Source organism: Chenopodium quinoa, unplaced genomic scaffold, assembly GCF_001683475.1.
Source record: "Chenopodium quinoa cultivar QQ74 unplaced genomic scaffold, ASM168347v1, whole genome shotgun sequence".
Taxonomy (NCBI): domain Eukaryota; kingdom Viridiplantae; phylum Streptophyta; class Magnoliopsida; order Caryophyllales; family Amaranthaceae; genus Chenopodium; species Chenopodium quinoa.
The window spans coordinates 722,181-734,241 of record NW_018744874.1 but is presented as its reverse complement, the minus strand read 5'-3'; the positions used below and the strand labels follow the sequence as shown (position 1 = coordinate 734,241).

Genomic DNA, 12,061 nt, shown 5'->3' with positions numbered 1-12,061 from the left:
ATTGTCCTGGTTTGGTATGACTTAAACCCACCCTTCAAGGTCATGGACTTCGTATATCGAAATGTACTTGACTACTTGTAGATTTTTCAAACAAATACCCCGTCTATGCAAAATTCTAACCATTTTGCATTCATATCAGATACCCTAGCACCTATGCGACCAAAATTTCATACACCAAACGTTTGGAATACACGCCATTTGAAGGCCAAATTCAAGAATCTTGTTTTGATAATAAACTAAGGAAATGGTGTACACATGAAATTTTGGATAAGTACACAAACTTTTTTAGGGTACTTACAAAGATCCAGAAACTCACTATGCACAATGAAATGGCACTCATCTAATATATGTTTCATCATTTTACACATTTACAAAAAAATGCAAAATCCCTTTTTCAGGGGGTTGCCTAAGAGAAGAATATGTAGGTAACAAAAGTGGGACTCTATACAAAATCTGTACACATTTGTACTTTGAACACAAACACCATAGCTTTACCCCTTCTACCCAAATCCAAAATAAAAATCCATATCCAAACCCAGTCCAGAAAAGTGCCGTCTTGCCTCGTTTTTCGTGGTGGTCTTTGTACTCTAAGCATGGATCAGATCACCTTCTCTTTCCTTGCCTTTTATGATCTCTCCCAAAACTTGCCTTCTGATTTGTTCAGGAAGATCACAGAAGCTTTCAGATGGACGATCTTCAAAAAATAACGTTGTTCTGAGCTGCAACATTTCCTCCAAAAGTTATAAGCACATCTCAAATGATTTACGCCCCCCCCCCCCCCCCCCGTTAATTCTTAAGCATGTTGAGTCTGCATCTTCTGATGGATATCATCCACGAGATCTTTCAACTCAGGAAAGATTGATACAAGCACGAGCTCCAAGATAGCGTAGGCAACTTGTTTTAGACATACTGAAGACTGCAAATTTGAAATACATTCTATATAAAGTGCACATTCAAACTGCAATAAAAGTAAAGAGGGAAAAAAATGTGTGCCTAAATCTTGATAAGGCAAATGATAGTTGTTACCTGAAGGAAAAAATAGAGATCCCGTGCACATCGTTTGTACTGTTTCGCACCAATCATACTGACTAGGGGTGCTGGAGCTCCATCTATCAAAAGAGGAGAGAAAAGTAAACCTCGTAACCTTATAAAAATGGAGCCTAGAGTTTATATTGTTGCTCCACCTCCTCCACAAGTATTTTCAATTAGAATACCAATACAACTATGCACTAAAGCTTAATTATTAAGATTATAAATATAATAATTTGACATAAAATGCCCGAGACCAGATGCAAGGGATGAAACAAAACTTGGAACAAGGAGGAGCAGAAAAGCAGATCCACATTTTTAATTTCTCAAAAGTTGAGCCTTCGCATAAAATTTTACCAACCTACATTTTTTCAAGTTAAAACGAGCCACTCAAAATAGAAAATAGTCCCACACACCCAAGTACCAAATGAAAAAGAAGAAACAGTATTATTATTTGCACAATCAACAGCAAATTTCTCGTCATTAATTGACAGAGAAGTCATACGAGGGAAGATTAAAGAAAGTACTTCCATTAAACGATGTAGAGGACTAACTGAGCTAACAATAATTGACAAAAATCAAGGTTACGAGACAATTACAAGTCATGAATTACGCAGCACAACGATGGCACTTACTGAAAAGCATATTCTTCACAAAACTAGCTCTTCGAGCTTCCTCAAGTTGTATCTCAAATGAACTAGATTGGGACTTCCTGCTGGCTGCTCGAGGTGTAGCTTGAAAAGATTTATTGTCCATTTCATCCAATCCACACCCACCTATCTCTAGCTTGAGAAAAAACTTGCCCTCTGGCCAAAGAATCTGAAGCAGATAAACACAAATACATGAGAATTTCCTACAGTTCTCACAATCAAATGCAATTATGCACATTAAGATATTTACTTCATGATGGGAATACCAATCAAAATATAAAGTACCAACACGAAAAAGACATCCAATTCTCAACCAAAAAAAAAAAAAAAGAAAAAAAAGAAAAAGGGTATAAATTAAGACTTGTTTTCCTCAATAGCAGGAGTGGGGTGGAATTTCTGCATCAATTTGGGTATTGCCAGAATCATCCTAGGGTAACCTATCTTAGTTATGTTGAATTCAGACATGTACAGATCTGAGATCTGTTTCTATATTCCATCTCAATAAAATTTTGAAGTTCAGCTTTTCTCAAACAACTACTATACTAAGTCCTTCCAAGCGACCAAGCTCACATGCTGCCCTAGTACCCTCTAAATAATTACTTTTATTGCTTTTTCCTGCATCTATTCATGATGTACCATCAAACACCAAGTGTACTGCATCCTTCCAAATTCACATGCTAACCTAGTACCCTTTATAAAATTCCCTTCATACTTTTCAGCATATCTATTCTCGATTAACCACAACTGCCAACTGTTCAAAACCGCCAAAAATTCATCGGTTGACTGCACTCCAAATAAACCACAATTGAGAACCCCTCATCCATAATGTCCTTCCTAAAATCCCCTTTAAAAAAGGGTTACTCCAGTATATGAATAGTTACAGCGTTAAGTCATTGGAAGAAAAATGGCAATCTTGCAAGGGTTCTACAGTTCTAGACTCATAGCGTCCATGCTGTTTGAAACAACAGCACCAATGTGAGCTAAAATGCTAAATGGACTACTCAGAATCATATCTTTGCTGAAATAAGCTTGTCTACAGAAGGAGGCATCAAAATCAACTCATTTCATAGTAGATGCTGGCATATTAAGATAGCTTGTACAGCACAATTTTGTATATTATAAGAATTGCATGTCCTTTAAACATCTACAACTCTCCATTTAACAGATCGAGATAGCTTGTCGTGCACATTTTTGTATTTTATAAGAACTGCAAGTCCTAATTCTAATCAACAAGAACCTATAAAAGCTATTAACACCTTTTACTCTAATGCCCTAGGCAGATGACAAGTTGACAACCACCTGTGCATAATAGCAATTTTCTAATATAAGCTATTGACACTATTTTATAGCAGAAACAATGTGGACAATCCCATTGGCTACATTAAAGAAAGAATGAGCTAGTTGGATGATTGAACATTGACGAAAAAATCAATGAAAAATAATATCATGATTTGTGGGTCTCATGGAAGCATTAATTTTACCAGTTAAACTTGCAAGTACACGTAAAAGGAGACCATATGTTATTACGAATACTCTGCAGAATAGTAATATAATATATAACAAATTGAAAACACATGATATATCCCCCATTTTATTAGTTGTACCATATTAACTCGACACGGTTGCCAACATGTAACTTCGAATATTAACTTTAAGTACTTCCTCCATTATTAACTTTATCATGTAAAAACAGCCAAAGGGCCCAAATATAATCAGAGAGTGCAAAGGTCAAGTACTTACATCTTTGACCCACCGAATTCCTTGAGCAACAACATCCTCTCTACGTAACCAATTAATCTGCATCAATAGCCAGTCATCAATAGCGTCTTCCATCACTAACTGTAGTATTTGCTTTGAGATCCAAAAGACCTGTCGCCTGTGGAAATATCAATAGAAGAGCAGAACAAAATTTCATTCTTAGCTTCCCACAATGGATGGGTTGTGAAAAGTATGAAACACAAAAATGACCATATAAAATAAGTAAAATCCCCATGCAATGATTCCCAAATTCTTCTCAAATTCATGAATTACACCTAAAAAATACAATTCTTCTCAAATTCATGAATTACACCTAAAAAATACATTGTCAAGCCTAGGCCAGGGAACAGGATCGAGATCGAGAGGGAGAGGGGGAGAGAGAGAGAGAGAGAGAGGGAGATTGGGGGAGGGGGGTATGAGAGAGAGATTGGGGGAGGGGGGGTATAAATCGGCCTTGCAATTGTGAAGAAGCTGTTATCCTCACTCTATTGATGAGACAATAGCATTATGCAGTTGACACAGATAGCAGAGGAAATTTGCTGTAAAAGAAGTAACTCCCTACTAACACACATATTCTGTAACCCTATAGGGCTACAGATCACTGATTCCAGCAACATGCAAATACTCGGAAAAGAATTAGAACTTTAGAATATGCATGGCGAGACGGAAAATTGGAAATAGCCAAACAACTTTACCTTATCCAGCCTCTTCTATTAAGCTGAAAAACCTTGTCAACCAAATTCAACATAGGCACTGTAACATTAGGTGGTGTCCACTGCATCATAAATAAAAAAATAATAAGAACCAAACATTACTTATTTAATGAAAGCTGGGGACTTTGTTATTCAACTCGATATATTTATATATATATATTTAAAAAGCACTTGTCATAATTATACGGATGGTAATTTGACTGGACTTTGAATAAATAATTATACCTCAGGTGGCACTCCAACAGGATCGCCCATAGGATGAGGCATAGCTGGCAAAATAGCTACTCCAACTGAGTTGGATTTCATCATTAAGGGTTGCATCGCCTCAGTATGGGAGTGTATAGCATCTCCAGTTCTCTTGACCACTCGTGGTGGAAAGCTCTTCGAGTTCAATTCATTATCTGAATGCCACCCACTTCCATTATCACCAGAATCTACTGTGTCACGGTCAAGACTTCCATCTTTATCACCATCCTCGTTATCAGAAAGATTATTAACTGTTTCAATTGAAGCATCTAATGAACCGTGCATATACAAATCACGTTCATTCAAAGATAAGTTTCTGGTTGGCACAGATGTAAGCTCCTCAAATTGTGATGAAGATGAACCAACAACTTTGCGCACTAAGCCATCTGAGACCCCTTTGAACTGACGTACAATATCATCAACAGCATCATCAACATTAACTGAGTCACAATTTTAAATAAAGTCAACACACACCATAAGTACATATATCAGGCTGTGGGCAACTATGCAATCACCAGCTGAGTCGTAATTTTAAAACAAAGTCAACACACACTTTAAGCACATACATCAGGCTGTGGCCATTATGCAATCACCAATCAAAACTTAAATGCACATCAATATTCAGAAAGTATTAGGACAATAACAAAAAAAAAAAGTTAAGTACAACTATAGAATAAACCCTCTTTAAAACATTCAAATGCTACAGCAATGTAATATTCTTCCACACAGCAAAAAAAAAAAAGAAAAAAGAAAAGAAAAAAGAAAAAAGAAAAAAAAAGAGAGAGAGAGAAAGAAAAGATATGGCATCTGAATACATCGCGCCTGTGTCAGTATGCTAATTTAGGTCCAACAATTTCACAAAAACATGCATCCCTTCCAGGGCTAAAAGGAAAAGATAATATCATTTTCATGGGTAAATCACACAACACAGAAAAGTCACAATTACTCTCAATAACTTAAAAAATTGCAACCATCACAGATTATGAGCTTTAAAGTCTAGTTGCAGAACATCACTTCTAAAAACATTAGACAATCATACAACTGAATTGAACTCAACATCAACACAGAGGATGAGCACAAAAATTAGAGCAGCATACCTGCAAGCGTTTTCATCACTGAAGGTGACTTTCCAAAGGAGTAATTCTTCAAAAAAACACGTGTGTTCATGTTAGAGTTAAGATTTATCATCACTTCTTAAGCAATTAAGTGAAACATCACAGAGAGCTCACCTTTGAAGAAGCACTGAGAAAGTCCCACACTTCATGCAGTTCAGCAACATTGGCTATGGATAAAAGATCCTGAGACATGATGATTCAGGTTTCAGATGTTAGATGGATCATGGTACCCAAAAAGAGAATTTCAACAGTTGAACATACTCAAATCATACTTGCAAATATTTGTCAAGCTGGATACAACGCTGATGCACAAAAGAATCTTCAGTACTGGATGAGAATATCCTCTTTGGAGGCATATGTAAGTTATAATTTGGAATATCCTTAAGTTGTCGATGCAGTCGCTCAAAGTTCCGGTATCTGCACAGAAAAATATCAAAGTGAATTTATCAGTGATCATATAAGCACAAGGGTTTCAAAAAAAATAATTTATATATATATATAAGCATAAAGGCAAAAATAAATTCTATGCATATCTTGCAAAAGAGTAAGATATATAACAGGAAAAAAGAATAAATCAGCCAGTCACAGATTTCACAGAAAAGAAAGCCATGGATAGCTCAAGTAGACAGAAAGTAACAGCTTTCAAAGACAATGCCAACTTCTGATAATTCAGAAGTTGTTCATGATAGACAAGAATATAAGACCACTGCAAGGCATGAGAATTCACGTTTCAAATATTATGATAGAAGATGTAAACGATACACACCTTCTTTTCACAAACCACTTAGTATTCTGTGCATCTGTGACAGCAATAGAATAAACAGCAAAAGATTTGGATCCAATTTTCTCAAAGTATGCTCCTACAACCTGTCATTCATGTCAATTTGTTGTCATCAAAAGGTAATTAATTAATTAATCAATTAAAATGAACAAACAGGTGATCATGATTACTATTTTATATCTAAAAAAAATATGGCAATAAAACAGGATTTTTTGAAAGGTTGCAACCTACATACAATGGCCTTTCATATTTTTGCCAAGAAAGGAAAGTAGAAGTGAAATATAACTAACCCGACACATAAGCTTGGGAAAGTGAGATCCCTCAGCACGAATCACAGAACCTGAAAGATCAACCTTTTTCTGTTCACTGCGCTTTCCAAAATCAGGGCTGTAGAAGTCCTCTGAAATTAGAAGACTTTGGCTTACACCAATATTAGGACTTTTCTCTTCAGATTCAACTTTCAGATCAGAAGTACTACAGGATCTCTTAAGCCTACTTTTATTTCCATCAGCTGTGATGATATTGGCATCCTCAATTTCACGGACAAAAGCCATGCTTTTTAAAGAAGAACCCTTTTCCACATCAGGAGATACTCTTTTCTTCTTGTTGCTGCCCTCTTTAGCTGAATCAGAGAAATTCGATCCAGCAAGGGGGGCCACTAATTTGTTATCTGGTACCTGAGGAGGATGTCCTTTAGCAGATTTATTGATTTTTTCTTTATAATGCCTTCCTATAGCCCACATGTTTTCAAGATTTTCAGGAGCAAGAACTTCAGTTCTTCTCTGGGTTGCAGCATCCAATACTCGTGCCCAGTCTGCAACTTTTGGCTGTACAGGCTCTTGATAAGATAGATTAGAAGAGGGAACCGATGAAGCCTCCAAAGCCAATGTCCTCAGCACATCCCTTTCACCTTGTGGCATTTCAGTTTCTTGATTATGCAAGTCTTTACGTCTCTTGAATGCAGCTTCATCAGTACCTATGCTTCCTTCACCAACAGATTGATCATTATCTGCCTTTAATGGTTGATCATCACCATCTAATCCAGTTAAATAATCTTTGACCTGAAGAAGAATAATCTCTACCAACTGATTGATGTACCTGAAAGCCCAGCACAAGAAAGCAAAAGGTTCTTTGAGCAAACTGATCATCCATTCAGCCCACAAATAATGTTATATATTCAGTTTTGATTATTCAAACAAAAACTACTTGCTATGTTGCAGGATGAGGAAAGAGAGATAGCACACAATTGATAAGTCCATAATATATTAGTGCATGGAGATATTATATCAGACAATGTCTACTATAATAAGACACATCTTGACATCACATAATTTGGTCCTAGGAAAAATATTAGAAATTTGACATGACAAGGCAATAATAATAATTTAATTTTTTTACAAAAAAAAATAGTAAGAATATTCGAATCCAGAGCACGAAGAAAGAAAGCATCCAAGTGCAATAAAATAAAAATGATGTAGGCATAAATAAAAAGAATGGGTGAAAAAGCATCTACACTATATATCAGAGATCAGAAAGATTGACTGGACCACCCAAGGACGAAGGTCTCTTTGTCCGTCCAAGCAAATACAGTGTGACTCCACCCTTAAAGCCCTAACCAGAACCCCCTTGATGAAAATCCACCCCTTGCATCGCTTAGGAGGTTAATTAGGTGCAACCAATGCTCTTCCCAGTGCTTTTTGTCAAAGAAAACATGATCCTGACAACCTAAAGTTTTCCTTCCAGAAAAGGCCGATGGAAAAATAAATTATACACAATCTTCTCACGTCAATAAGCATGCAAAGCCACTTAGATAAGAAAGAAGGTAATAGGAAACCCAAAGCCTAAACAATGAGTAAGATAAGGGGAAAAAGGGGGTAACTTGGACTCACTCCGGAGACACAAGATTCATAATAGGCTGCAGTACTAAGCAAGTTACAAACTCTCGAGCGATGCATCGAACAAGAGGACATTGCGCTTCTTTTGGCCTCAACACCAAACCCAATAATCCAGCCACGAGTCGCTGCAGAACCTATAGGGAGCAGGAAGAAAGTTATCACAAGTAATGTATCTAGAAAGAAATCCCAATATAAAAATTGGAAAAAGTTTAGCTTCTTATAGCTCCTTTCACACCTTGTACTCACTGTCAGCAGACATCAATGCTGGATGGAGCTTCTTAGAAGCCATAAGATGATGTTTGAGTCTTTCATCCCGTTCTTCAGAAGACAGGGTAACCATAACATCTACACCAATAGAAACTTGGGTTTTTCTAAACAATTCCAGATGATCACCAATTAAGTCAACTATATCCCTGAAACATCATACATAAATTTGATAGTTACGATGCAAGAACTCAAAAGGTTGCAACTATATAAGCTACAGGCAACAACAACAAAGCCTTAGTCCCAAAATGAATTGGGATCAGCTAACATGAATCGTCATAAGGAATCGTACGTTATAAAGAAAGGAACATAACAAGATAATCATTTGAAAGAGTTGAAAAAAAGGTGAGTTAAGTGAGCAAACAAAAGAGCATCCAAGAAAAGGTAAGGGAGTTTTAAAAGAAAACAAAAAATAAAATTCAAGAAAGTTTTAAAGGAGTGGTTAAAAACATACAGGTTCGATATAAAAAAAAAATTATTAACCTTTTTAATAAACAAAATGATTAACCATGTTATTAAAGCTAGAGGCACATTAATAAAAAGTTTTTTTTAAAAAAAAATAATAAATAAAATAAACAAATAAAAATAAAAAAAGATTATTTACCTTGTTAATAAATCAACAAGGTTCACTTCCTTTACCCTTCCAGCAACTTCTCCTAGGGCTTCCAATATAATGGCACGCATCAGATCAGGGGCTTCTTTGTCAGGTGTTATACTGGAATACCACAAGTCCGTAACAAAGTCTTCTATGATTTTATCAACAAAGTCCTCAGCTGCAGCCTCTACAATGGGTGATTCAAACTTCCCCCTCCATCTTGACAGGGGAGGAACTGTAGACAGACGAGGATCATTCACTGAAAGTTGCTTCTTCCCCAAATGAGAGAGGTATGTTTGTTTGCCGGTTGATGGAACCTTTAAATGAAATTCTACTTGATTTGTTAGTTGGCGCAAAAGAATTGCAATTACAACTGCAATTGGGACATTCATCCACATTGATTTACTTGTATCTGCAGACATTCAAGAAAAGTACAAATCCATGCCTTAGGATGCAACTAAAAACCCACTAATCAGTCAATTGCAGTTGTTCCAAAAAAACAAGCTTTCCCATAAAACCTTCAAGCTTTTATCCTAAATAAAGAACAAGAATATTCACAACACACCATTTACAACCACAAGTACAATGATGGAAACAATGGTCATTACTCAATCCAACATAATTGCCCGTGTTGGTGACAATATTGACATTGCGCAGATACCAAATACAACGTTCCTGCTTTTTTTTTTTTTTTTCTTTAAAGAATTTGAGAGAATAAATACGCGGAAAGCCATAAAAGATATTCCGGTTATGGGTTCAGCAGAGTTAAAAAAGATCATGTTTTTCTTCGACCAACAAAAACCCAAGAAGTAATTTATAAAAAAAAGTGATTGAAGACCTTGACAAACTTGCCATTAATTGGCCATTTTGCCTAAAGTCACTTTGGACTACATCTACGAAATGGTCTAGTTGAACTGTTGAAGGATGAATCTAAACAACTAACTTTTGGGTCTGCCACTCCAAGGTTGGAGACAATGGTATAAGAACATAGCATCCAATTGACCAGAAGTATTCACTGAAGATCCTCTAAAAACCTATATGTATTTAGGAAATAAAAAGGGTGTAAAGAACAAGTGACACATAATACTCTTATAGTCACTTCTAGCTTCTCAACATTAAGTCATAAACACCAGTCAACCATGAACTATCACTTATCCGTGCCCTTCAAGCACCTTCAAACTTGCAATACCTCAACCTCGATATTCCGTGTTCACAAGATCACAACTAAACTAGTACTCTCGTAATGTTCATACCATAGTTTAGAAAGCTACCCCCACATTGAACTCCATGAGTGGCAATACAGCAATGCCATTACAATCACTTTGCATTTTTCCCACTTAGAATTATTCATTTTGCATCTAATTATGCATATTTTCCTCAACCCACATTTTCCAATTAGCTTTCGTAAATCGCGGTAGTTACTTATCTATCACCAAACCATCATCATCTTTTCAAATAAACAGATAGGTGATAACAAAAGCAAAATTCAAAATTTAAAAAATCACATTCAAAAAAAAAAGTAAAACAATCACAATCAAACAACAACCCCAAAAAGTACAAAAAAAATAGCGACAAAATCACAACTAATCAACAAAAATTAAAGAATTTTGAAAAATCAAGGAGAAAGAGAAAGAACTTACGAGATAAGAAATACGTAATAGCAAAGATGAATAAAGCCCACCATAGAACACGAACTTTAGCTTCTTCAACGAGATCCTGGATGCTTTCCATCCGACGCTTCATTGCGTCAAAACCCTAAAAATTTCCTCTGCTTAATAATGTCGAAAATCAAAATTCCAATTCCAATTCAAGCTAATTAAGGTGAAAGATTGAATCGTATGTCTAAGGTCGAGGAAGATGAAGATCATTCGCGAAAAAGTTAGGGTTTCTCGGATTAAAATTGGGTCGCCCAATTGAATTGCCACGGAAAAAAAAATTGGAAGTCAAAATCGGAAAATTAGGGATTGCGAGATGCAAACAACGAGAAAGAACAAGAAGATTCAGTGTCTGCCATTTTAGAGAAGAGAGAGAAAATAATAAAGGAATTTTAAGGAATCTGAGTTGAGGTGAATTTTGTCGTTACAAAATTTTTTACCGGTTGGACAATTTGCGGTTTGTTTTGGTGGGAAAAAAGGGAAATGAAGGGGACATCTCTTGGATACCTTACGTCCTTACCACAAAGGCATAAATTTTACTAACCTATGTTTTTTGCGGTGTGGCTAGTCGGGTTGTTCGTAGAGGTGTAAATGAGCTGAACCGAGCTGAGTCTAGTATTACCTTGTTTATATTTAAGCTAATTTAATTTAGGTGAGTTCAAGTATAATCATGAGCTTAGATTTAAAATTTTGTTCAAACTCGACTCATTTAGTATATTATATGTTCGTGAATAGTTCGTTTATTAAACGAATGTTTCATGAACGAGCTTTGTACTTTTGACATTTGAAATTTTTAAAATTAGCATAAATAATTAAATCTTAATTATAAACTCATGAATTAAATAAGAATTATTTAAAAAAATTAAAATTAATACAATGGTGAATAAATCAATAAATCATGAATATAAATAAACGAGTAGTTCGCAAACATAAATGAACGACTTGTTCATGAACTTATATAAACGAGCATGTCTATTTTACGTTCAAACTCATTTATTAAACGAGCTCCAAAATTTGTTCAAATTCGGCTCATTTATTAAATAAACGAACATGAACAAGTTTTAACCGAGCGCGAATTCGACTAGTCTGTTGATCGGCTTGGTTCATTTACACCCCTAGTTGTTCACTGCTACTTGTTCGTTTTTGGGTACTGTACAAGTGTAAAGTAGTAAGTTGAGTCGTTGTTTAAGCCAGGTATTTAGATCATGTTCCCTTTATTAGAGTCGGTTTGGTTTATTTGGTATATTTATGTTAATATTGTATTTATGATAAGTTTATCTTTTTGGGAGTTTTAGACTAATTAGGATTCCTAATATATTGGGTATATATATGTGGTCAATATCAATACAAAACATAAGCC

The 12,061-nt window shown here is 35.6% G+C and overlaps 1 protein-coding gene across 1 annotated transcript; it reads right to left on the bottom strand.

The window, feature by feature from the left end:
• Positions 1-773: 773 nt before the first annotated feature.
• LOC110704996 lies at positions 774-11,187 on the bottom strand. The gene is made up of 15 exons (XM_021882808.1): positions 10,687-11,187; positions 9,056-9,458; positions 8,423-8,600; positions 8,182-8,321; positions 6,583-7,390; positions 6,278-6,378; positions 5,784-5,928; positions 5,626-5,694; positions 5,494-5,539; positions 4,376-4,836; positions 4,133-4,212; positions 3,420-3,555; positions 1,665-1,848; positions 1,027-1,109; positions 774-916 (listed from the first exon to the last, which is right to left on the bottom strand). Exons 1-15 carry the CDS (start codon positions 10,787-10,789, stop codon positions 794-796), a joined length of 3,060 nt encoding a protein of 1,019 aa, XP_021738500.1. The 5' UTR covers positions 10,790-11,187; the 3' UTR covers positions 774-793.
• Positions 11,188-12,061: the final 874 nt, after the last annotated feature.

What these genes read in the sequence shown, in the direction of transcription:
- LOC110704996 (XM_021882808.1), bottom strand. Translation starts at nt 10,789, where the DNA reads ATGAAGCGTCGGATGGAAAGCATCCAGGATCTCGTTGAAGAAGCTAAA. An exon ending in AGTGATGAAAACGCTTGCAG is followed by an intron (nt 4,837 to 5,493) that starts GTATGCTGCTCT and finishes ATTGTGACTCAG; the next exon opens with TTAATGTTGATGATGCTGTT. An exon ending in ATCTCTATTTTTTCCTTCAG is followed by an intron (nt 917 to 1,026) that starts GTAACAACTATC and finishes TCAAATTTGCAG; the next exon opens with TCTTCAGTATGTCTAAAACA.